At 45.1% G+C, this 27,002-nt stretch overlaps 1 protein-coding gene across 1 annotated transcript in view; it reads left to right on the top strand.

Moving 5' to 3' along the window:
• Nucleotides 1-3,883: 3,883 nt before the first annotated feature.
• CCDC172 (coiled-coil domain containing 172) overlaps nucleotides 3,884-27,002 on the top strand; it is a 651,707-nt gene continuing 628,588 nt past the window's right edge. Inside the window, exon 1 of the mRNA XM_086919595.1 lies at nucleotides 3,884-4,270. Within this exon, the coding sequence (XP_086775721.1) occupies nucleotides 4,192-4,270 (79 nt within the window). The 5' untranslated portion in view covers nucleotides 3,884-4,191. The remainder of the gene's footprint in view (nucleotides 4,271-27,002) is intronic.

Consider the following 27,002-nt stretch of genomic DNA (forward strand, 5'->3'; position numbering starts at 1 on the left):
TCTATCTATCGCCCTCCCTCTATCTATCTATCGCCCTCACTCCATCTATCTAACGCCCTCCATCTATCTATCACATTCACTCTATCCATCGCATCACCACAGCATCACTCAGCACCACCACAGCATCACTCAGGGGCACAACAACATCACTATGCGCTACCACAGCATCACTGAACGCCACAGCATCACTCGTCGCAACCACAACATCACTCAGCGCCACCACAATATCAATCTGTGCAACCATTCAACAACAACTGGTTCAAATATGTTCTCTCAATGTTTCAAGCTTTATTACAAATGTCACAAAAAGATGTTAAAATGTCACTTCTGTTCTTGGATACATATACGTATATAAAATACACTGAACATAATCTTCACAAAAGTTATTTACATAAGTTTAAGCCTTCGCCATTATAAATTACAATAACTTTAATATAAGTATTAATTATTTAAAAAAATTAAAAGCCATTGTTATTTGTAATATCAATACATCTAAGTCACCTAAATACAATACATATTGCATTACAAATGCTATAGGTGTCACATTTGCGAAAGTTAAAACTATTGGAATTGTAAATGACAAAGCTATTAATTTAGCTATTTTCAAAACTAACACATAAATACAAAATTTGTCATTTACAATACCAATAGCTCAAACTTTCCTAATGCGAGACCTATTGCATTGCAAATACTTGTTGAAGTAGAGGTTCGATCTTGCTGGAAATGAAAGTCTGATCTTGAAGGAAAAAAGGATTGGTCGTGGAGGGAGAGTTTGAGAGGGAGAATGGAAAAACTCTATTTGGTAACCCTGCACTGTGTCCAGGATCCCTGCATCCTGCGAGATTTTTTGCCAATTGTGGAGAAAAGATTTTATCCTGCCCCCCAGATTCACTTCCGAAAAGGAAATCAAGCTCACCTGAAGATGTGGCATCCTGTTGACCTTCCTGGTTACCGCCATAACGGCCTCTCCTGAACTTGTTTTTAGCTCTACCTGTTGGATAGAAGGAAGCAGAGGAGTTGGAATCCTGATATCCACCACGTTGGGAGTTATATCCTCTCGGGGCGCCTTGCTGTAAACCACAACCGAACGACCGCCCATGATATCATCCGGCCCGGCCAAAAACCGGGCGAAAAGCCTGCTTGTGACGAACTTGCGCCTTGCGCCTTGTCGAGACCACTGAAGAAGCAAAAAACGTGGTCAGTTCCTTTAGAAAAGGCTGACCGAAAAGCAGACCCTAAGCCAAAGGACCAGATTCAGAGGTAGAGAACTCCGCTATTTTCGGGTCGAATTTCAAAAGAATAGAGCGACGGGGCTCGCAAGACATGGCGCAGTTTGCGTTGCCCAATTGACAAATGGCCCGTTGAGCCCATCCTATCAGATCATCAGGATCCACTACATATCCTGAGGCCTTTTCCCCAAATCCCAGGTCCAATATTTTCGTAAGGGGACCTGTCAAATCAAGTAACTTCTCCTGACAAGACCTCCATGCTCGATCAATTCCTTTCTTAGGATCTTTAGAGTATTTTTTGAGGTAAGTGAGCATGGAGGGATCCACCTCCAGTGTGTCTGCCACTTTGTCAGCCAAGTCCGGCCTAGGACATTCGGAGGGCAAACACGCCCATACATCTTTATCAAATGCCTGGTGAATATGGGACCGCACATAGTCAGCAACCTCAGGAGAGGGAAGCCATGGCGAGGAGTTGGGGTGAACAATCTCTGTGGGATCAAACGTGAGTACGGTAGGCTACGATAGTGCATCAACATAACGCTCCTTATGCTGTTTCTATAAGTAGGCGGAGGAGAAGCTTCTGGTTCAGAAGCAGTATCAGAAGAGGTATCACCATCATCCCTTTGAGGTGAACCAGAATGTACCTCCTTGGACGATGAAACATATGTATGGTCAGAAGACAAGGCTTTCGCCAACTTAGCAAAATCAGAGGAATGGGGATTTTTGGAACTTTTCCCTCCAGAAGTTGAACGGGTTGCAGAACCTGGAAGCCATCCCTGCTGTAGGGCGTAATTACATAAATGGCGTTTCAAAGTTTTAATAGCCCTGACCATGGCTTTATTAATGGAGTGTTGAACCCCTACATCAAGAGCCTCGACCAGCTCATGCTCCAGTGACCCAGAAGGGCCCTCATCAGAATACTCATCATCATAATAATACTCAGACATGGTGACACTGAAAAGTGACAAAAACACCCACTTGGAGGAGAATGTGGAGCCAAAATACACTGTCCGCGTGGAAAACCACGGAAAAAACATGAATAGAGCAACAGTGATTCAATAAGGGGAGTGGAAAAACCCCAGACAAGCCAGTGCACACCAAGTACTGAAAGCACAATGTGTTTTAAAAAGAAGTAAAACGTGGAGGGAGGGCTTGCCCAGAAAATAACCACTCTAGGCAACGCCTATGCTATTATTATACAGCCCAAATGCACCACAATGCTAGAATGGGCGTCGCTGGGGACTGGCACTGGCTGGTGGGTCACGAGCAATTTAAGTGCTGCTCCCACACTCTCTCAAACCCGATGAAAATACACAAACGGGTAAAATGGCCGCTTCGCATGCGCGGTGCGAGCCGCCCGTATAGCCAGAAAGAGCAACGACACGCGTCCTCACCCCTTAATCTCCCGCTCCACAAACAAAGGCGCAGGCATGGAGCGCCCGGTCCAGGGAGGCTGTAAGCGCTCCCAATCCCCCTGCGTGCCAACAAAATGTCATACCCAGTGAGTGTTCACGGGTATTGTAGTATTTATTTGTTTTACTTTCATTTCATTGGCTGCTGAGAATTTTCAGAAAAGAAAATGAGAAGCATAATCGGAGCCTCCGGTCCTGACATAGAACTAGCCCCTCATCACCACCCCTCACTGAGAGATGATATCACAGGCAGATTTAGCAAGTGCCAGGAGCAGTAAGGTTGCCGGTGCGGATAGGCCTAACAACCATAGTATGAGAAGTGGAATAATGGAAATCATCTGCTCAAAAAGTTAATTTTCTGCTCTATCCTACGACAATGCAATGTAAACCCTGGAATAGATTTAGGAGCCCTGTGTTTCTCTCTAATGGCCAGTGCTCTCTTGTGTATTCACATGCACCTCCTGTCTAGAAAACAAAATGGTACAGGTAAACAGATTAGGGTCCTCGAGTGTTTATTGCCACTGTGGTGAAAATAAGGCTCGTTTTCAATAAAGTTCCCTACCTGAAATAAGAAGACATATGTGATATGTGAATGCAGTGAATTAAGACGTTGGTGTATTTGTCCATTTCTAGCTTTCCACTCTTGTGCCACACTTCTTGGTCTACTTGTATTAATGCAACTGCAAAAAATCGTAAAATGGTCTTTACACTTGTTTATTTTTTCTTTCAAGTAAACAATCCTTCTCAGAATGTGTCTGTTTTAATTCGAAGTGATAACAGCACTTTCATTCCTGCCTGATTTTCCACTGTACTCAGTAAAGTAGCCAAGTTACCTCCTTTGTAAGTGAAAAAAATTGCGCAGAGTAAGCCAGCCGCGTGGAGTCAGAAAGGAAAGAATACAATCAGATCTTTTTCACCTCTAAATATCGCCTGATCCAGTATTCCTGGCCAGCAGCCCCAGCGTATTCAGTTCAGCCATTGCTATTTGACAGGTGGGGGTAAAGCCCTCTTAGCCCAATGGTTGTTGCGCGCCAGTTTTAAATCAAGTAGAGGCTGGCTCGTCCCATCAAAAAGAATACAGATGAATTGTATACAAAGTGCAATCTCCTGGCCCTTTCTGAACCCTAAAATACTGCTATTACTGTCGTTATGATAATTCTGAGGTTTGTGCACAGTCACGTGATTGAAAGAGGTCTGTCTTTCGGAAGACATTTTCCCTTTGCAGGAGCAAAGACCTACGCTGCGCATAGAAAAGTGTCTGTTTACGAAAGAGGCGTACTCCTCTTACTGAGTATCCAGTGTGGTGAAGTCTTTCTTTTTTTTATTCTACAGTACGGAGTTGTATATTAGACGTATTTTTTTCATTTCTATGACATAGGCCTCGCTGTCAAATTTGAGATTAAAGGCTGCTTCGCGGGGTCTTTTTTTCGAGAGACTTTTCAGGTTTACGGCAGAGCTTTCTTTATCCGGCGCTTGGTTGTCCCTGTTGTGGGTTCCTTACACTGCTGTTGTGTTTTTCCGTTAGATGTTCGAAAAGAGCTGGAATCACTATGAGCCTTGACAGCCTATTTCAGCATATCCTGCTCACAGAGCAGCAGGCGCAGCAGAAAAGAAGACTGATGCAGGAGGGTAAGTGCGATTCACATGGTGGTCTATTAACACTCTCCCCTCCCCTGTCAATAAGCAGTAGGGAAATTAAAGAAATGGATACATACAATTTTAAAATTGATAGTGAAGTAGAGTAATTTTGATTTAATCCTGAGATACCGTAGGTGGCACCTGAATAAATTCTGTGTGGTTAACGTATTTAAGAGAAAGAGGTATTGTATATTTTATTTAAACTACTCCATATGAAGTTTAAAGTATTTATAAAATGTGTGTTTAGTAATGTAATTAATAAATGTTTCTGTTGTGCTGATATATTAATACTCCAAGAGAAATGCTTATAACCCTGTCTTATGTGAAGCTAATGCATTTAAATGTGTAGATGTAACTAGAAAATAATTACACTAATATATTTTAGGATGACAACATTTACATTTATAAGAGCATTTTTCATTCATTTAGAAACTACATTTATTTTGTGTATTAGAATGTGCATGTATTTTGTAACCCTGTGCACTATTAAATTGGCATAATTTAGAGGCCTCAATTACAGCTTGAAGCACAAGTTCATGTTTCAAGCCTAACTTCGATTTGATTTTAACTTCAATATGGAATGTGTTTTGCTTGCATATTTTGTTTCCACTGCAGGTGTGGACAAAGCTTCATAAGTTAGTAAAAGAAGGTTTTGTATTTTAGTTAGATATCAAGGTATGAGAAGGTGGAATTTGGAAAGAGGAAAAGTGGTAACGAGTAAGGAGACGAGTTCTTATGGAGAAGAAGAATGGCTAAGGAAGAATTACCTCTACGTCCCTCGTCCTCGACCCAGTCATCACACATGAGGTATTCCACATGACAGGAAACAAAACAGGAAACGCTTTTAGACTCCACCCACCCTCCTGTCAGGTGCAATAACACACCTCACCACCAGAAGCTCATCCTGTTTTGTTTCCTGTCGGTGGATGCTGATGGGTGACGCTGGGGTGAGTGCCAGGCGCTTACCTGCTTCGGTTTGCCCTGTGGTTCCCTTCTTTGCTGGGGTCTGAGGGTGCTCATGGACCTTCGTGGGATTTGGGAGTCGGGCTGCTGGGCTTCCTGGATTTTCCATGGCTGCGGGGGACCTGGTTAGCGGGGCTTCTCGGGTCCCCCGGTTTTTTCTTCGTGGATTCGTCTGTGGTAGTGGACGCGCTAGTCAGGGGTGCTGCGCTGGTGTCTGCTCTTTTGGACCGAGATACGGGGCAGGTCCGGCCCCGTTGCTCTCCTCTCATTTCTGCTTGTTCGGGCACCGGGTTGGGCTCCGGGTGCTTGTTCCTCCTTCCTGATTGGTCGCTGGCGGTGTGACTTCATGGGGATTCCGTCGGATTCTCCCTCCGGCTGATTTCCTTTGCGGAGCGGCTGATCGGGGGCTCGTTGTGGGCCCCTCCTTCTTCCTCGTTCATTTATTTTGGGATTCGAACGATGGGCGAGTGCATTTCTTTCTTACACAGAGCTTGTTTGGAGTTTGCTTAGGAATACCGGCTGTTCATTCCTGCTCTTGGCTGTTTGTCTGTGTTTTTCTGCACTATGGGGAAACACCACAGGAAGAGAAATCATGTCTCTCCTGTTCGGTCTTCCTCTTCTTCCCCGGACAGTGGGGATTCTGCTCCAGCTGCTAGGGGTGCCAGTTTGGATGACACGAAGCGCTTGAAGCAACTGATTTTGGAAACTTTATCTGATATCCGGGCTTCCAAGAAGGGAGCTGGGGGTCGCTCTGAAGCTGCTGCTGCCCTTTATTCGGATATTGCTTCCTCGGATGAGTCTACCTTGGGTGCGGTGGATCTCAAGGACAAAAATGTTTCCAAGGAGTTGTTACCTTACCTTCTTTCCTACGTTCTGGAAAATATGGGTTTTCCTGATGACTCTGTCCCCAGCGCCTCCATGGACTCTGTTCTGCCGCAGGTTAGGAAGCCTCTGTCTTCTTCTATGCCTATCCACCCTTTTGTTATGGATGTCCTCCTGAAGGAGTGGAAGGACCCTGATCATATTGCGATGCCGAGGTGTATGTCTAAACGCTATCCTTTGCAGGATATGGAGGTTGCCTTGCCCGATTCCGTGCAGGTGGATTCTATTGTTGCTTCTCTGGTGGGCCGGCCTTCCATGGCAGATGATAATATCCTGAAGGATGGCGTTGATAAAAAGATGGACTCTGCCCTGAAGAAATCCTGTGCTGGCTCTCACTTGGCTCTTCGTTCTGGGGTTTATGGTGCCTATGTTGCGCAGTCTTTGCTGGCTGACTTTAAGACTTTGTTTTCTACGATGCAGGAGGGGGGCAGTTGTCCGGAGTTGCTGGACTCTATGGAACGTCAGACGCAGTTCCTTTCGGACATAGCCTTTGACTCGGTCAGAGCTACCGCTATGTCTTGTGGTTCCTCTGTTGCTGCCCGTCGGAACTTGCTGCTCCAGGGTTGGAAGACAGATGCTGCACAGCGTTCTATGGCCTTAAGATTGCCGTTCTCCGGTACTCATCTCTTTGGGGACGCCCTGGAGGATAAGCTCCATAAGGTCTTCAAGGAAAGGAAGCATTCTTTGTCGTTCCCTCATGCTCCTTCTCAGAAGGGGTCCTCCTTCTCGAATGCCAGGTCTTTTCGCCAACCTTCCCGTCTTCAGCAGTCCTCGTTTAAATACCAGCGGGGTGCTGGTAGATCCTTTCCGAGGAGGTTCCAGAAGAAGCCCCCCCCCCCCCCCCCCGGAGGGTGGGTCTGGCGCTCCTCATTCCTTACTACGCCGTTCCGGTGCCCGGTCTCGTTGGTGGTCAGCCCGCGGTTGGTGGGAGACTGCGACTGTTCCTCCATGCTTGGCTGCTGACGACCTCCGACCAGTGGGTACTGGATGTTCTTTCCCGGGGTTACCCGATAGAGTTCCTGTCTCCTCCGCCTCCCTCTGGTGTTGTGGTGACCCCCTTGCCTTCGGACCCATCTCGCCGTCTGGCGTTGCTGGAGGGGGTTCAAGTTCTGTTCAGCAAGCTGGCGATTCTCCCGGTTCCCCCACTGGAGCGTGGGCTGCGGACTTATTCCATTGTCTTTGTGGTCCCGAAGGTCACCGGGGGGGTTACCGTGTGGTCATCAATCTTCGGGCCCTGAACTTGTTTGTGCACAAAATCCCGTTCAAGATGGAAACTTTGCAGAAGGTGATTCCCTGATCCAGGAGGGCTGGGTGTTCACTTCGCTCGATCTCCAGGATGCCTACCTCCATGTTCCGATGGTGTTGGGGGATCAGCAGTTCCTGCGCTTCTGCCTGGAGGGTCGTCACTGGCAGTTATGCGTCCTTCCCTTTGGTCTCCGGTCCGCCCCCAGGGTGTTCACCAAGGTGGCGGCTCCCTTGGTGGCTCATATCCATCTCCTGGGGGTGTCAGTGTTTCCATACTTGGACGATTGGCTGCTGCAGGCTCCATCTCCGGAGGTCATGTCTCGCCACCTTTCCTTGACCATGCGTACGCTCGGGGATCATGGTTTCCTGGTCAATCTGCCGAAGAGTCACCAGGAGCCTGCCACTCGGAGGACCTTCATTGGGGCCGTGTTCGACTCGGTTCTGGGCAAGGTCTTTCTCCCGGAGTCCAGGATTCTGCGTCTTCAGTCGTTGCTGAGGAAGTTGCTTTCCCGGGATTCGGCTCCTCTCCTGCAGTGGCTGGTGGTTCAAGGTCACATGTCTGCCACTGTGTTCACGGTGCCCCGGCCAGGGTTCATCTTCGGCCTCTACTGTGGCATGTTCAGCGTTGGGTGCCCTTTCCTGTCCGGGACTTCTCGATTCCTGTGCCGGTGTCTCCAGAGTTGGTGTCTTCTGCTCTACAGTGGTGGCTGGATTCTTCGAATCTGTCGAAGGGAATGTGGTTCCATCCTCCGCCCCCTTGGTGTTGACAACGGATGCCAGTGCTTCCGGCTGGGGTGTGACTTTGGGTCCATGGGCGGTTCAGGCGCATTGGCTTCCTTCGGAGTCGCGCCAATCTTCGAATTGGAAGGAACTGTCTGCCGTAGAGAGGGCGCTTTGCCTTTTCAAGGATCGTCTTCTGGGGTGCAACGTGTTGGTGAGGTCAGGCAACACGGTGACCATGGTCTACATCAGTGGTTCCCAAACTTTTGACTCCTGGGGACCCTCATTGAGTCACCACTGGAAGCCGAGGACCCCCAAGCAATTTGTATGAGTTAAATTTCAAATATTAAAACAGTAATTCGAAAAAAGTACACACGTGTGCACACAAAACAAATACTCAAAGTACTTTACAAGTGACGCATCCATGCATTTCAGCAGGGATGTGCCACTTATTGTGCACCATGCCTCCACCACCATTGATGCGCTGCATTTACAATGCTGTGCCTCATGGGGCAAAAAAGCACAGATGCATGAAGCATCTGTGCCGTAAAGGTGACGCATTGCTGGAGTTGCACCGCAAGAGCGACACAGAACCAGCAATGCTCTGGGGGCCCTATCGTGTTAATGCTGCATCAATCCTTACGCCTGCTTCAAGCAGGCGCAGGGTTTTGATGCAGAATGGGCCACAAAGTGACTGAGTAAAATCTTGTAGATTTCACTCAGCCACTTTTAGGAGGCGTTCCTGCGCCGGAACGCCTCCTTCTGGTGCAGGGCTTTACAACGTGGCACATCTCCCAGATGCGTCATGTTGTAAATACCCTGCAACATGGCGTGTCTTTTGCGCCGCCGCTGCATCACGAAATTGACGCAACAGCGGCGTAAAAGAGGCGCAAGAGGCTTGTAAATCTGCCCCTAAGGATTTTGGGGCCAGATGTACGACCATTTCATTTAGCGGCTCGCAATTGGTGACACATTGCAAGTGGCACATTGTGAGTCGCTAAAATGAAATGTACAACAGTGTGTTTAACATGGTTTCGGAATCCCAATGGGGTCGCAAATTGTGAGGTTCATTAATATTAATGAGCCTCTCGCAATTTGTGAGCCTATTGGGAATGCCAGCCCTCCCAGGTATGGTGGCCTGCTGGGCTCTGCAGGCCACCATGTCTGGGACTGCTTTCAAATAAAGCAGCAGTTTAAAAAAAAAATGCAGCCCATTTACCGTGCATTTAAAAAAAAAATTTTTTTTAAATGAAACGTTTTCGTTTCATTTTCTAAGGGCAGGCAGAGGTCCCTGGGACCACTGCCTGCCCTTAAAAAATACTGTTGCATGCATTTGCAAAGAGGAAGAGGTCCCCTGGGGACCCCTTCCCATTTGCGAATGCATTACCATCTACTTGAAGTAGGTGGTAATTGCGAGTGTTTTGCGACCGCAAAACATTTGTACATGGTTTAAGACTCGCTATTTGGATGGGAATGCCCCTTCTAAATAGCAAGTTGCAAAACCTATTTAGCGAGTCGCAAACAAATTGCGACTTCGCGAAATAGGCAATGTACATGACCCAATACGTTTTTGCATGTGAAAGCGGGTTCACGAACCCGTTCGCGCATATAAAAACGGATCGTACATCTGGCCCTTAGTATTTTATATTGAATAATAGCCCCTCTCTCACATGTATTTCATTTGTTTTATAGCATCTCTCATACCATTGTAGGATATCAGAGCACTTCACATCCATAGAGATATTGAATCATACATGTAAATCAGTGTGTATATAAAATGTTTAAAGAGTGCTTGGTCTGGAAAAGCACAAACTCAGGATTCAGAACTAAACACAGTGGCTAGCACTGACTTTAAAATTAAAAATGTATTTCCACCCAAATAAATCTTTTTAGCAGCTACAGGATAATGAATAACTGGGGAAAAACAAAAGTTACAAACTGGTACCATGCAGTTTGCAAGCAGCTATTTGATGACAGTTTATAGGTCCCTCTGCTACATTACGATTGTCACTTATGAAGTGCACAGTAACGAAAGAATCTCTGTGACAAAAGCAGTAACCACGAACCTATGCACATAAAATGCTGCTTTTTAAAATGCATGTTACACGTTCTTTGCAGTAGGCACATTATCCCTCTGTGCTACATTAGTTAAGTCAAAGCTGCCACTGAACAAAACTCTACTCACGCTCCAGCAGGTACATTAATCACTGGCTTTAACTTGACAATTTTATTGTTGCTGGAAAGCTGCTAATTATACAATAAACCTTTCTGTGCTTTTAAAACTGTTGCCTGCGGACCCCCTGGGAATGTGTCACGGACCCCTGGGGGTCCGCGGACCACAGTTTGGGAAACACTGGTCTACATCAACCACCAGGGCAGTACCCCCTGAACTTGGTGGCGTGTGCAATTGCTAGTTGGGCCGAGTGTCATCTGGTGGCCCTCTCTGCTCTGCACATTCGGGATGTGGACAACGTGGTTGCAGATTCCTTGAGTCGGAGGTTCCCGCCCTCTCTCTCCCTGTGTCGAGGACGAGTAGGACCAAGAGTAATGGGGATTACCCCCAGTAATCATAGCATTAAGTATCAGTTTATCATTGTGAAGAAGCCAATTTGTGCCTGGAATGTGGAAAGTTACTGGCGAGACTCGCATGATCTACCATGAACAAGGACTAATATCTTATGTTGTTACATAGTGAGTGAGGGTCACAGAGATATCTTAAGACACTTTAGAGGTTCAGACCTCTGCTTCTGCTATTGTGTGGCTTCATTCTACATGACTCTTGGTTGGAGTTTATTCTTCTGAAGACTTTGACAGCTGACACCTTTATACTTAATCAGAATTGATGCTGTTAATTTAAGGCTGTCCTTTTCTTGGTTAATGTATGGAAAGATAGTTACCCATGCTCACTTTTGATAATCAACTGATGCAATTTAACATTTAATTCTTTTATTTGATTACTTGTATTGCCATTATTTAATTTATCAGGTTTCTTGCTGTATAGGGTACATTTCTTTAGGAGATTTGGACTCATTCTGTTTGTCCTGTATTTCTATATGATAATGCTAAGGCTGATTTACATTAACTTGTTTCTGAATCTATACTACTTTTTACTAATCTCATCTTAGTTGTCTCGAGTAGTTATTGTGTAGCCACAAGTTACACTGTTTTGAAGACTTTGATTGCAATTGTTAACCCCTCTTACCTCTCAAGCAACTAGAAACACCATCAGATTGAGCAGGTATGTTTAGGTTGGTTCAAACCTTCTCAACAGTGTATGCCAAAAGGTGTCAGGTTTGTACATTGCAATGCAAGTAGTTAAATATATGCACTTTGTTTACTTAACATGTGGCTGTTTTATAGAGATTAAGGGCATGCATGGACATTCTATGATGATTTAGGCAAGCCTATTCATTGGATAGGCTTCAGGGGACTTCTGCCTCCATATTGAAAAGAATTGGCTAGTACTAACACTTATCAGAGAGATTTGGCTCAATCGCTTTTTTTAAATGTATGAGCATTTGTATTATAGTACTATTTGAGGGTAAACAATCTTTTTATAGTGGTGCCTTGAAGCAGTTTTCTAATCCGATAGGTTGTGTTGGTGTTGCCAGACTAAGCATTGGCTTAAAGGACTAGGTTGTACCTGGAAATTACTTATATAGTCTTGGGCCTTCACTTATGTAGTTAGCGTGTTCTAGGAATTGTAGCCTTGTTCTGATTTAATTTGAATAACGCACTTGTGAACCAAGGTTTGTACAAGGAAAGCCTAGCACTGGAAAAAAGTGTGTCAGTGGCAAGGAGTTATTGGCATCCCATACGTATTCCAAGAATGAAACCCCACACAGGGACTACAGGGCAGACTTGTAATTATTTTCCACTGATGTGCTGGGGTCCATGTTATTTTGGCTGTGCAAAATGAAAAAAAGTTTGCCAGTTCTGCACTTGACTTTAAGGGTAGCCCGGATGAGCAGTCACTGGCTTGTCAGGGAGACAGTGTGGGGGTGCTTAAGCTGTGTACTTGTAAATGTAAATGTAAAAAGTTCTTATATAGCGCAGCATTCACTCCAAGGAGCATCTTGGCGCTTTAGACGGGATAGGCAGAAAGTGGGGATTCTAGCTGATGATAGAAGGAAACCTGCGTATTCAGATAAGGCTTTTGCACATGGTGTCGGATAGATTATATATCCATGTTAACAATTGATCTACAGTCACAATAATTTACATTTTCAGCCTAGTGCTTGTCTTTTAAGAAAAATAAAGCACTTTTTTAGTTACACAGCGGTACTAAATACTGCATAATCCAATTTAGAATACAGACCAATGACCCTGGATATAAATCTTCCTTGTGACGCTACATCTGCCGAGTTCCCCTACAGCTAATTCTGACTCAAGTGACCCCTTGATAGCTGGTTCCTGCTTGTAGTCAGGTAAAAGCATGAATTAAGCTCCAGTGCACTTTCTCTATCTTCCCCACAAGTCAGAAGCGTCAAATTTCATGGTTTCTTTCAGTTCTTATCCCAGTCCTTTCCTCACTCCTCTGGAGTGGATCTGACAGCCCTGCCAGTCGCCTGCAGGAGGATGCTGTTGTGAGCGAAGCTAGTCGCTGGAGCTGTTGGATAGGTTAGGTGCATGCTGTATTTCTGTTAACCTGGTTGGTTTAATCTCAGAGGGCCTGAAAGCAGGTGTGGGCAGGTTTGTGTGGCTCCTTTAAACAGCTGGTTGGTGTTTAGCCCCTTTCGGGAAACTAACTGAGGATGCAGTCTGATCGGGCCAACATAGTATACACAACGGATGCAGCCCCAACTTGGCTGATAAGCACTGCTAGCCCTAATTAGTCAGTTGTAGTAACCTTGGCAGATGCAGACTCGATCTACCACTCCAGTAACCATAGCAGATGTAGCCCTGATTATACCTATAGAGGCCAATACTCGAAGTAGATCTTGTCAGGAACCAGTTGTTGGAGACCAGGAAAAACCCTCTGCAGCTTGAGACACTCCTAGCTTACTCTCAGGCAGTCCTCTCTCTCTGGGTGTTCTTAGGTCCCTGGGACACTCTGGCAGGTCTCTTCCTCTACGCCCACCCCCAAACAGTTTCTCCTTCTGCAGGACTGGGCAGACTCCTTCCCTCTCTGAGAAAGCAGGCCTTTAGGTACTTTAGGCAGATCCTCAGTTCCTCCAGTAGGAAGCACAGCAGCAGGTGATGTCCTCAAACTCTGGAGAAGGGCTATCAGGCAGACATCAACCCTTGTCACACCTAGTCATTTGAGTATTCTGCAGAGCACCCCCTTGCCTGTCCCTGAATGATTTGGAATTGTACAAAAGTATGGTGGTTTGGGTTGCACCGTTTATGTACATTTTGTCGATAGAGGATGTGGATAAACTGTCACAAACAGCAGAACATGTTTGGGGTGTTTTTCATCTCAAATGTTCTCCTCCTGCTGCTCTCTATATTCAACTTTTGTGTAGAGTGATGCTTCTCACCGTAGGTAGCACATGGACAGTTTCCACAGTGAAGCTCCCACAATGGAAGAACGTTGAGGTTGAGGTTTTTGCACCTGGTTTCCATCACCACATTTGCAGCAGTAATCAAGGGTGAGCAAAGGGGCAGGTTTAACCTAGAAACATCTTCACCCTCCAAAACTGAAACTTGAGTACCACAAATCACCCCTACCATCAACAAAATCGTGTTAGACCTGGCACCATTGGCGTGGGTCTCCCTTCCATTTTCCCGCTGTTGCCTCATGTGTTGTTGCTGGTGTTAGCTGCTCAGAGCACTGTGCCACTGCCAATCAGTGCCACAGTACAAGTGCTCCCTACATACAAATGTATGGCTTATTTGGTTTACGGTCAGTCCCTAGTACAGTGCACCAGGAGTGCCAGGGCTTGTAAGTACAAATGCTGCTGGTGGGCTTGCAGCACTGGTCGTGCCACCCACAGAAGCAGCCTGGTAAAGTATGTCTAAGGTCTGCCATTGCAGAACCTACGTGTAGTCTGGTACGGTCATGCTGACTGCGCAAGTGCACCCACTTTCCAGTCCCTAAACCTTCCCTTAACTTCATATTAGTCATTGTAAGCATAACGTAGGACAAGCCCTGATGTGTGTGGCATGTCCTAATAGTAAATTACAGCCATTTTAGTTTGTCACTATTGTAAAGCTACCTGTTCTCCATAGGCCAGAATGGGCTGCTGGAATTATTACACTCTATAATCCCAACAGACTCTGAGAACATGGTAGAAAGTCAAGTTTAGTATGCCTGAACTCATGATAAGAAAATACATCTTTTAGTAAAGTTTATTTTAATATCCTGTGTTTGCAAATACTACTTATAGAAAGTTAGTATTTGCTTGCCTAAGCATTTCAGCCCGCCTCTGCTAGAATGTATATCTGCTGTCTGGTTTCTGTGAGTGACAGGGCTGGGGGATTCCAGGGGACAGGCTGGGGCTGCCAGGTGGTGAATAGGAAGATTACACCAGGATGGGTGGGAGGAGTACACCTTGACTCTGAATAGGGCTGTGCTCTGCCACCGCAATGCTGGCTCCACCTCCTGGGGAGTGTCTGATGTCCCTGCCCTGCTCTCTGAAAGAAGAAGCCAGCGTCTCCAAAACAAAGTGCTCCAAAATCTGGTGAAACTAGGCACAGGCCCCCTGGCCTGAGAGAACAAAGGATTATGAGTATAAAGGTAGGAGCTCTGCTCCTAAGAAATCAGAACCTGCTTGAACCACAAAGACCCTCTGCCCGACTAGAAGGACCTGGGAAAGCTGAAGGAGTACTGTCCCTGACCTCGGGGATTGGCCTGCAGTAGGTGCCTTGCTGAGAAAGGAGAGGAAAAGACTGAAAGAGACTTTGCAGAACTTGTGCTTCAACCTAATCTCCAAGGGCTTGTGTGTGAGCTTTCCCCCTGAACGGAGTCCCAGGAATATTGGACTCAACCTGCCTTCGCTGACAGCTGCTCAACTTTGGCCTTCCTTATCGCTGGAGCTGCGATCCCCAGTGCGCCTCGTCCCCTCCCTTTGCCGGACACTTGTGCCTGGCTGCCTCCGCACCGTGTGACCCGCTCCGCTACGAGCCTCGCCTCGCACCGTCCCGTCCGGGCTGCCCGCACTCTACCTCACTAGCTCCCCGTCCGAGCCGCACTGCTCACCTCCCCACCCCACCGCTGGAAGCTGACCGGAATGCCTCATCAAGCCCAGGCCGGCTCGTAAGCCCGAAGCGTACCCGCCGCCCCGCCTCGCACTCTTGGTCATTGGGGCCGCGCCGCACTAAGAGAGCCCGGCCCGTATGCTCCGTACCTCGTGCCGCTGTGCCTGCCTTTCCCCAGCAGCTCCGAACCGAAGGTACGGTTCGTACGACGTGACCGCCCAAGCAACCCGCATCGCCCGCCCCGCTCCTCGAGGCCCCCCTGCTCTACGCCTCGCACCGAGACAACCTCAGAGCCGGAGCCTGCCTCGCAGAGGAGCCACCAGCATCTTGTTGCCCACACTTCCCGGACACCGCCTACGAGCCGGACTCTGCATCTCAAAAAGGTACTGTCCTCCAGCGTGTACCACAGTGTGTACGCCATGGGCCCCAGAGCCCGCAACGCTTGTTTTAATACCTTTATGACACTATTTCCAACTGTGAGAGTCCGACAAGAGTGCGCGAAGCGCACAGGAACCAAAAATTATGCATTTTTCTTAACAGAATCCTTATGTCATTGCTAAGAAAATATTGTGGCCGATTTAAAAACGTTATCTGGGTCTTGTATTAAGTCTGCTTGTAGTATATATAAAGAAACCTATTTTGATATAAAACTAGACTAGTGTCCATTTGTGGTGTATTCTTGAATTACTGTGTGTGGTCATAAATGCTTAACCCATAACTCTCTGAAGTTTAGCCTTGTCTGCTTGCGCCACACTCCCTAGAGGGTGAGCAGGGGTTATTTCTAAGAGTAAGTCCCTTGCCCTGACTAGAGGAGAGGGTCCCTGCTTGCCACAGGTACTTACCCGTGCCAACCAGAGACCCCCAATTGTAACAAATAGCAGTGCTGAGGAAGAGCTAATCCCTACTTCAGTGTCTGCTTCTCCACTAGTCATAGGAATGCAGGCAATGCACTTCCACTTTTTGGCAGAGCTGTCCATAAACCCCATCTTGAGCTATGCCAGGTCTTGGGTATTTCAAATGGATCCCCATAAACTCAGTACTTAGGCTCACACACACACATAACCCTATCATAGTACATGTGCTAATCATACTACACACTCACTCTACCTCCCTTCTCTTTCTCTTCTTCCCTCTCTCTCAACACACAGGTGATGCCAGTGCAGGATTCTGGTAGTCCACATAAAAGCAGAACTTTACACAAGGGGAGCTTCACTCCCAGTGATGCAGGAAAAATCGCCTTATCACACTATTCATTTTTCAAAATACGGTATGCTGCCACTATGGCTTTATGCGCTATTCCCATGACAGCTATAGTAGTACTCTATCGCAATGAGGGCCTTCTTGGTGTTCTCTTCCAGGTCACTAGATAGATCCGCAACCTCACATAGTCAGGGAGAGGCCTATGTATCAGCATACACTCCTAGATTTGACTCAAGGGTCAGAATATAAGTTAGGATACCAGATGCACTCGCAGCCGAGTTCTCAGAGTTCTCAGAGCAGGGAACTCAACCTTGCACCATGCAGGGCCCCTTGTAAGGACTTCCAAGAATGAGTGTTAAAAAATAAAACTTCTAGAGTTCGTATGATTTACAGAGTCTACTTGCCAATCAAAGTCTGTAAAGCTCCTTTTTTTATTTCCTTGGTACACTGACCTTGCCATTGCTGCTGCATGACAGTGTGGCTCATATTAAACAAGCTTGCTTGTTGCCCGGATATAGTCCTTTTCAAAACAATACCTAATAGGACAACAGGTCCTGGAATTAATAACCCTTTTTCTACCCGTCAATGGACAAGAGGAAACCAGTGGCCATCACAAACTAAAAGTGGTGAGGTGTGAGGGACGGGGAAATGGGCGCGCGTGGGGGAGTTTAATAATAGTAAAAAAAGAAAGGAAAACTTACCTTCAGCTGCCGGCTGCCTCCTGCATCGCGCCTTGGTCTTCCATGTCCCAGCACACACTGGGACTATGTCACAGACTCTCTGTGCAATCCCCGCGCTGCAGTGAGAGCAGCTTGGGGATTGGCCTGAGCGGGCTGAAAAGACGCTTTGCCCAGGATAGGAAGGCTTTGCAGTTAAGGCAGCCTGGCTGTTCAATGCAGTCAGGCTGGAGAAACCTAAGTGCGCATGTATGTTTGGCTGGCCTGAGGCAGTCTTTCATTTTTCAGGTGGTGCCTCTGAGCCAGTGGGGGCAACACTCCACCGTCATTGCGGAGGAGCTGCCCTGGAGGAAACCTATCCATTCGGCTGTGCAGGCCATTGTTCTAGCTTGGCTTGGCTATGTGAACCCCATAGTGAGGCATTATTAAGCATTCTGAACACCTGTAAAAGCCATTTTTCGTCTGGGAGCCAGGATGGTCTTTGAACCAGAAGGCATAATCACATATCAGCTGTAGTAATGACCTTCCACTGGCTTCCTTTAGAAGTCAGTATAAAATATAAACTATCTATAAATCCATATGCTGTCAATACCTGGAATACCTTGAACTTCTTTCAAAATCTTAGTTGTCAACAAGAACGTTAGAAGGATTTGTAATCTAAGAGTAGAAACTAATACAATACAGTTCTTGCATATTGCCACACAGTCTTTCTCTCTAACAGCCCATTCCATCTGAAACTCTTTGTCAGTTGATCTGAGATACTCTAAAGACATCTTCTAAATGTGCAAACCTCTAAAACCTTACCTGCTTATGATCTATCAAGACTATTCTCTATAGGCTTCCTCCAGGTTCTCTCTCAGTCCTTAGATTACCTCTCACTTTCACCTCATTTACTCTTTTTAGCCCTTGAATCTCTTCGCCCCACTTCTGAAATAAACTCAGCTTTATTAGTTTCTGTTTTCTTTGATTAGATAATGTGTCTGCTCAATGTCTATACTAGATCATCATCTTCTTTAACACTTTTGTGTCCTTATTTAATGTTTTTATGTAGCGTTCCTCTATCACTAAGGTTGTCGGAGCGCTTTAAAATGAAATACTTTCTTCTGAGGAAGGGTCTCGGGTGAAGCAGGAACGAATACATTTTGCAGGGGAGAATCAAGGCTATTCATTCAGCAGGAGGGAGGACCTGGGTGATAGTCCATACTCTTTCCAATCACATCTCTCCCCTCCCCTTACCTTTTCTTTCCGTTTGAAACACACCCACATTTTATTGTCCCCCCCCCATTTCTATCCTAAGTCTCTCTCTAATTGTCATTCTATATGCAGTTTTTTCTACTGTTCCATCCATACCCGCTTATCTTACTTCAGCTATTTCATATCTTTCCCACCACTGTTTTGTTCCGCGTATTCTCTAATCTGTACTTCTTCTGTCTTTCTAATTTAAGCGTTCCTCATGTCTCTTGCACTCTTCCCCCCCCCCCCCCCCCCCCCCCCCCCCCCCCATAAGGCTCAGAGCTTGCTCTTAGCATATTATACACCTTGATTTCTATAGAGACTAGTGCTAAATCGTTAATAATCTTTTAAATGTGTTTGATTACATTTGTTTCATGATAATTATTTTTAAGAGGTTGCCATCTGCTCCACTCTGTTTTGGTGTATGGTGCACCAACTCCTTCCTGGTTTAGTGGAACTTAAAAAAAAACAAAAAAAATATATATATATCCGCCGACAGCGTTGTCGTATCTTTGCTTAAAAAGACAACAAGTTGAGGCCCATTTGCATTTCACAGTGAATTTTTTATTGGCGTTTCACACCCAACCCGTTTCGCAGCCACAGCCGCTTGATCACGAGTGAGTTCAAGTGTTGAACAATAAAGTTATATACAAGTGAAAACCTTCATCATGTGACTTTTGATCAAAAGTGAAAACATACTCTCTCACCATCGGTTCTTACTGATATTCCATCACTTATCGTCATAAGCTGTGTTAATTCACACAAATACATTGTTTACAGTTTAGCAGGTTTAAACAAGTCATTTAGTCCAAACTGTTGTGGTGATCCTTGTATTCAGGAACTACAAGTCCCATAATTCCTTAAGCTCGTTACCTCAAGGACTATTTTTCAACATTAGTCACCAAATTAATTTACGACCATTTCTACATTTCGCCCCAGTGGGCTTCAAACCAATATTTAAACTAAACATTTCCGAACTTGGTTGCGTCTATCTTCAACACATTATTCAGCGCCCATTAATTGCATACACTGCCTTTTTCATCGTTCCGCCCATTGCTGTCGGGATATATATATATATATATATATATATATATATATATATATAGATATATATATATATATATATATATATATATATATATATATATCCAAAACTCTGTTGCCCTCATTTAGAGAAACCACTTCAGGTAGGTTCAATAAGTGCTTTATTTGAAGAGAGCTGCAAAACGCTGTGACGAAGTGTTCACCAAAGTAATCATTGCCTGACGCGTTTCATGCGCATAGCGCACTTCCTCAGAGGCGGTCGATCAACTACTCACAGCATGAATTGTCTTTATGCACCTTGACCTCGTGTCTTAAAGGGCGTGGGCGCGCCCCCAGGCATTCTGGTAAAAGTAGTCCTTTTGTTCTTAACTCCAGTGAGTTGCTCGTGGTAGCGAAATGGATCCAAATTCAAACCGCAGTGGGCTGGGGCGACTTCAAACAGCAGTGGTTTGCACTGTGATGCTTTCTCCAACACGACCTTCCTGCCCTTCACTGTGCTGCATCGCCTGACGCTGCACGGGTCCATGGAGCCATGGTTGGGTTTCTCTACGACTGGGACTGGCCGTTATAAATCCAAAACTCTGTTGCCCTCATTTAGAGAAACCACTTCAGGTAGGTTCAATAAGTGCTTTATTTGAAGAGAGCTGCAAAACGCTGTGACGAAGTGGGGGCGCGCCCACGCCCTTTAAGACACGAGGTCAAGGTGCATAAAGACAATTCATGCTGTGAGTAGCTGATCGACTGCCTCTGAGGAAGTGCGCTATGCGCATGAAACGCGTCAGGCAATGATTACTTTGGTGAACACTTCGTCACAGCGTTTTGCAGCTCTCTTCAAATAAAGCACTTATTGAACCTACCTGAAGTGGTTTCTCTAAATGAGGGCAACAGAGTTTTGGATATATATATATATATATATATATATATATATATATATATATATATATATATATATATATATATATATATATATATATATCTTCACCAGTCCCACAGATCGGCTCTAGACGCCGATTCAACCACGTAGGTACAGACCACAGCAACGCAGGAAAATTAGTTCAGGGTAGTTTTAATGCTCCCAGATCCCCAGCATGACGGGTTTCGGCTACAACACGGTAGCCTTGATCACATATATATATATCATATGCCAGTGAGGTCTTATGTCTATTGTGACCCTTTTGTGCTTTGAATGTCACCACAGTCATCCTGTTGGCTACCATGGTCTGTGTTGCCTGCCATTACTCTGGTGTCTGAAAGGAGCAGTCCTGTCTAGTTGTTATGTTAGGGATTTTTATATAGCGCTCGAATCACCCGGGGGCATCTCGGCGCCTCACCTAGCAAATACAGTGAGGAGAGGAGGTGGAACCATGAAGACGGATGCAGTTAGAACTAAAAAGTTTTCAGGAGTTTCCTGGAAGCCAGATAGGAGGTACCTTTTCGCAAGGGTAAAAAGAGCTGATTCCAGTTTTTTGGGGCAACATAGGAAAATGTTCTGCCACCGGTAGGCACAAGACGAATACGTGGAATCGTCAATAGAGCTAGGGAGTTGGACCTAAGGTTGCAAGCCGAGATCTGTTGGACAAGCAACTTTTGAAGGTATTTGGGCCCCCTGCCTTTCTGCCTGTACCTCTTTTGACTGTCCTTTTATTACGTGGTTGTCAGTTAATCTCCTTTTAAGCATTTGAACATTGAAATATAATGCAACAGTGGTCTTTCCTTGTGCTGCCTTCCAATGGTCACACGTTCGTTCTCTTGCAATGAGTTGAGTGCTTCAGATGGCATTCTAAACTTTCCTCCTGGAAGTTGATCCTTGGCACTACCGGGTCAACTATTCCTTAGCCCAAATGATGACCTCTTCTGCATCTACTCTGTTTTTTATTCTTCAGCTTTTTTGTTTCTCTTATCCTCTCTGCTTAGAGGAGATGGGTAGCCCATGGACTCTGATCAGGGTCCATGACGGACATTGAGTGGCCCACAACCGGTAGGCTGGTAAATGGCATATGAGTAGTCTTCTGCATTCTTTTAGCAACCTGAACATGACTATCTCCATGTTCATCAGTTGCCCCTTTGCAAAGTAAAGTATTTTTCTTACTGTTTGCTTGAACCGCTTTGCTTTCTGCAACCGCCATGGTAAGATGCAATGATGCTTGATGCTAACCATTTCTAGATGTTGAATCTCTTACTGTTCTAAGGAAAACCATTCTATGTTTTGATTTCATGGAGAATAAATTGGTTGCTGAGAATTGTCTCAATTTTTTTCACTCCATCCTCCATTGAGGTTTGGACGACTCTATCTTCAGTGTAGCGAAAAATGTGTCCACTATGATAAGAATCCAAGTCAGTCGAACTTTCTACAAAAATGTACACTTTTTTCGACACAGTTCCTATATCTGTTCCTCAGCGGCAAAGAATGCTTGGATTCTTTCCTTAGACAGCATCTTTGCTTACCAGGCCCTTTGGTATTTCTCACTCAATTTGAGGATTTCATCCCAGGAACCATGTAATTTCCCTGACTCTCATATTTGTCTTAACCACTCCTTTATTAACAAGATTTTTTAGCTGGACAGTTCTTGCAGCCAGTGGACTCGGCAGGACAGTGTAAGAATGTTGCATCAATAGTCCCTTTTTAGATAGCGACACTTCATTGCTCATGTTCGTTAAGCAGTCTTTACTTTGCAGCCCAGGGCAAGACAGTGGCTGCTGCGCATAATTCTCTGTGGGATGCAGCTTGTGCCCTCCCTGAAGAACCTCTGGTTCTTGTGTCCCATTCATACATTTTTAGGTTTCACTAATGACTGTTCCACACATTTGTTTACATTCAATATCTTTGTTGGATTCATAATAAATGTTTATCCTCTCAACTAGAGATGATTCACTTTATTAATTATATATCCAACCAGTTAAAGCTTATGTTTGTTTGCCTACATTCATTGTTTCCTTTAGACATGTACCAATTGTTTGTGGGTGCAATATAATCGAATGCCAATGCATTTTTGGGGTTCCTAGTAATCCATTTGATGGAAACATACCCCCTCTTCACATTCTCTTTTGATTTAAACTATTGCTTGCCTAAACACAAACAAAATACTCCATTAGTGTGTTGGCAGTATCTATTAGCCAACAACGTCATGCTATAACTAAGGGCGGGCGGAGTACTCCGCTCTGCCAGCAGAGTGTGCGGAGATTTCTCTACTCCGCGCTCCGCTGAGAACGTGGAGTAAAGGGCAAAACTGCAAGTCCGCAGCAGAGCGGAGTTAGTCAGCCACCCGCTAAATTGACTCCCCGCCTCCACCCCCTAATAAAAAATACTTACAAGGTAATTTAAAAGAAATAAAGTCACTTACCTGTATTGCGGCATCCCTGGGCTACCCTCCTCCTCCTCCTCATACATCTTGCGGGAACTGCACATGCGCATGCGCATTTCTCACAAGACGTCTTGTGAGAAATGCGCATGTGCATGTGCAGTTCTTGCAAGATATACGGCGAGGAGGAGGAGGGCAGACCGGGGACGCCAGGGTACAGGTAAGTGACTTTATTTCTTTTAAATTACTTTGTAAGAATTATTTTATTAGGGGGTGTGGAGGTGGGTGGCAGAGCGGAGTTCCACCGAGTTCTTCTCCAACTCCGTGGACTTCCGCGTAGTTGCACTCTGCCAGCTCCGCCCGGGGTTAGCCATAAAAAACCATATCAAAATGACATACCTCTCTCTAATCTCTATAACTTTTTGTTAAATTAGTAGAGTTGATTGATTAGTACAGTTTTTCCTTCAACCTACAATGCGATTTCAGAGATTGAACACCACGTCTAAATGAGGGTGCAAGCCCTGTTTGGTCCCTGCTTTTTCTCTGACATCCTCATCTAGGTACCTGATATTCATCTTTTGTATATAAAACAGGATGCAGGTGGATATTCCTGCATCTCCAGAGAATTTCCATGATATTCAGTTAAATCTGGGAACATGTTTACTTAGTGGCATTCGCTACCTTGCTAGCATGGATTTCCCTCCAACCTTGTCTTCTTGCATAAAAACCACCCCAAGCAAAAGGTATTGGGCCCAGTATGGACTCATTTTATCTTAATTGTGTTAGTTGGTCAGAGTACTCTATGCCGGCTTTATTAAAGTCCAATGCCTTGATGATTCGTTCCTGATGTCTGTCCATCAAGTTCCACTACATTTGAATTTTCAAACCATCTCATAGAGGTTTAGTAGGTGTTACTAGGTTTAGGATGAACCTCCCACACTATCTAAAACACAAAATGTAAAGTTAGCTTTTGTATAATTTCTAAACTACTACTTTAGGGATAGTCTGGGGCAGTTGAAACAAGGAGATACGTCCTCACTGTCCTAGTGTGCTCTTGTTTCTTTTTTTAATGTTTGTTTAATATGTTTTTATTTACTTTTAAGTTACATGAAAGGCATTATACTTTTAGCAGTGTCCATGCACGGTGGCTCCTAATAGCAATGGAAACATATTCTTGCTACACGAAGACTGAGCATTGTAGACATACAAAATGTGCCTATCCCATCGGAATCTAGTGTGCTCTTGTATCTTCATTGGGTTTCCCATCAAACCGGGCCACCAATAGGGGTCGCACAAGAAAGTCTTGTCTAATGCGTTGTCTTAAGGGAGGAAGGCAGCTGATAAGCATATAGAGCACTATAATAGGAGTCAAAGTTGGCTGCTATGGGACCCGCTGTCTGGACCGCCTCTCCTGATTATGTATGCAACTCAGAGATAAAACTATGAACCCTATTTGCGTTCACAATCCAGTAAAGCAACTGCCCAGCCTTGTCAACCATCTTATATACTCTCCCCTGGAAGTTGAACCAGCCCAAATGGGCAGTATCGACCAGGCTTTTTCTTGAAGGCTAGTTGAGCCAATTCGAGCTGCTGGGGTATCGTCTCTGCATGCTTAAGATAGCTAACATTGTGATCCATTTGGAGAAAGTCCCTCTCACTGTCTCTAGTTTTGGCATATATTTACGAAATCCCCCTCCCCTCTTATAACTGTTTGGAATGCCTTCCAAAGTGTGGTTGGTAAAGAGACTTTGCCCTCGTTAAAAGCATAATGGTCCAAAATAGTGCTTTGGTGAAAATCTGTGAATAAGTCATCCATAAACCATAAGGCATTCAAGCTTACTGGACCCCTCCCTTCGCCAATCTCTGACTGCAGTCAATATCATAGGGGTGTGATCTCTTTGGAGGTATAAATGTATGAGAGATATTACTGATGTCTGTAGAGGGGGTGACAAAGTAATCAATATGGACAGAGGTGCCATGCAGGGGCTAGTAGTTAGTATATTGCGTTGGTGTAGCTGTCATGTCTCCACAAGCCCCAGAGCTCCAGCCTATGCTTGGAGGCTCAAGAATATGAGGGGTTGAAGAACAAGAATCTGTGTCCTATTGAGTACCTATTATCGCATTGAAGTCATCACCTATGATGGTCAGACCTGGGGTGGAGTCAGCCAGAAGCTGATAAACAGCCTTCAGTGTTGGGTTTAGCAATTGAGGGGGGAAGGGACTACACATTGTGGAGCAACAAAGCACAGCCCTTCAGGTGTCTTGTGACCATCACATAGCGGCCATAGAGGGGTATGTGACTACGTTATGTGTGACAGTTAGAAAGGTTTTCTTGAAGTATAGCCACACCTCGATAGCTCTGGGTGTATCCTGAGTGTTATACTCTGGAGTAACTATGCCTGCCCAGGAAGGAGTATTGTGTTCCCAACAAGTGAGTCTCCTGGTACATCAGGACCGTAGGGTGGAATCTCGTGACATATAGCAGGAACGCCCCCTCCCTCCCCCGATTTTATTGTTAGCATTCCAGGATAGTACGTTGTAGCCCTTAAGGGGTCAAACGCTTGGAGTAGCAAAAATCAAATGGTATACCCAAAAGGGGGCTCTGATCACCTTGGCACTGTAAATAGAAAAGCAAGATTTATGATAACCAAAAACAATGTGTGACCTGAGTTTTGATGAAGAATATTTGTAAAATATTTTTTATATATTTTTAAATAAGAGAAGAGAAGCAAAAAATAATAATGACAATATTGGTAAATGTACAATTTCAGTTTTGGCCTATGTATTGAGTGCAGAAATGGATATAAGATTGTTGCTAATACTATTCACACATACTTATCCATTCATACATGGCCTAATGATACAACATATTGATGCAATTCAGACATGATATTGTACTTGTAAACATAGGTTTACATAATAAATTCGAATTAGGACATCATTTGAGTCTACGTGCGTTTCGGCCGTACGCCTTCATCAGGTAGCCATGTTGGTCTAATAGAATCTAGAACAAAAACATGAACATTAGAGATAGTTCTGATTACATATTAAGGGTCCTACTGAAGTATTCTGCTATCAAGTAAGTCGGAAACATTGGTTAAAAAGGGATTGGAAAATTCTTTAAAATGTCACAGAAGGTAAAGATTCTATATATTGATTTGCTTTTTTTATGGTTTAAATCTGTTTATTGAATTTTATCAACAAACAGTACGTTCGGTATTGCAAAAGCTGTATCGCAGCCATAGTACACGTTTAACACAGGTCACAGCTTGGTGATCGTAGCATATGAGGAACGTAGTAAAATTAGAATTGAACATAACAGAAAACACAAAGGAAATCTATTGTAACCCCTCCCCCACCCTGTCCCTTCTCCACCAAAGAAACAAATGTACTCAGTGTTTGAGTCTTGTACCTGGAGCCACTTGTGAATCAGAGAGCAGAAGGAGGCTGAGATACCTTGGACAGGCGATTTTCCCAAAGGAAAGAAGGGACAAAAAGGGTTGCCAGAGCTCATTAAACGTGGACCCCTTCCCTGCGAGTATCAAAGTCAGCTTCTCCATTCCCAGGACGTGCCACAGACGGTGTAGCCTACATATGAAAGTAGGGAGTTGAGCGGTGCGCCAGTGGATTAGTATGTTTTGCACTGCAGAGCCCTGCGCTATCGCTATCAGTCGGCCTCGGCAGGATTTGAGCAGGTAAGTCAAGGGGTTTGGGAGGCCCAGTAGGACATAAGCCGGAAAGCGAGGTATTTGTGTGTCCAAGTTTTTGTCTACCTTGTCCAGTACCTGAGTCCAGTATGTCTGGGTATGTGAGCAATCTCACAACAGGTGTACTAAGGTGCCCACTTTCCCGCAACCCTGCCAGCAGTCCGATACCTGAGTGGGATCTATTGAGTGAAGCCGTTCTGGAGTATAGTACCAATAGGTAACTAAATTGGTAAGGGTTTCGGTCGGCCCCATATGATTCTCCGAGTGGCGGGCTCTATGATATACCCCCTCCAATTATTTGTGGCTGAGTGATCTACCCAGTTCCCTCTCCCATCTTGCGCGGCTAGCATTGTACAAGTGCATATTTCCATCTATTAGCACTTTGTATAATCCGAAATTAGTTTTTGTCTGAGGTGCGGGTGACAAGCCACTTCTCGTAAGTGGAGAGGTGTCTACTGGCAAATAGCTTCACCTTGGTGAGGAGAGCCCAGTGTTGAATCTGACAGTACCGGAGCTTTTCAGTTTTCAGGGAGCCTGTAATACGATTTGAGTTGATGTAACTGTATAATCTCGTCTACATTGAAGAGGTGGCCTAAAGAGCAACATTCTGCGG

The sequence above is a fragment of the Lissotriton vulgaris genome, chromosome 5 (genome assembly GCF_964263255.1).
Source record: "Lissotriton vulgaris chromosome 5, aLisVul1.2, whole genome shotgun sequence".
NCBI classification, from domain to species: domain Eukaryota; kingdom Metazoa; phylum Chordata; class Amphibia; order Caudata; family Salamandridae; genus Lissotriton; species Lissotriton vulgaris.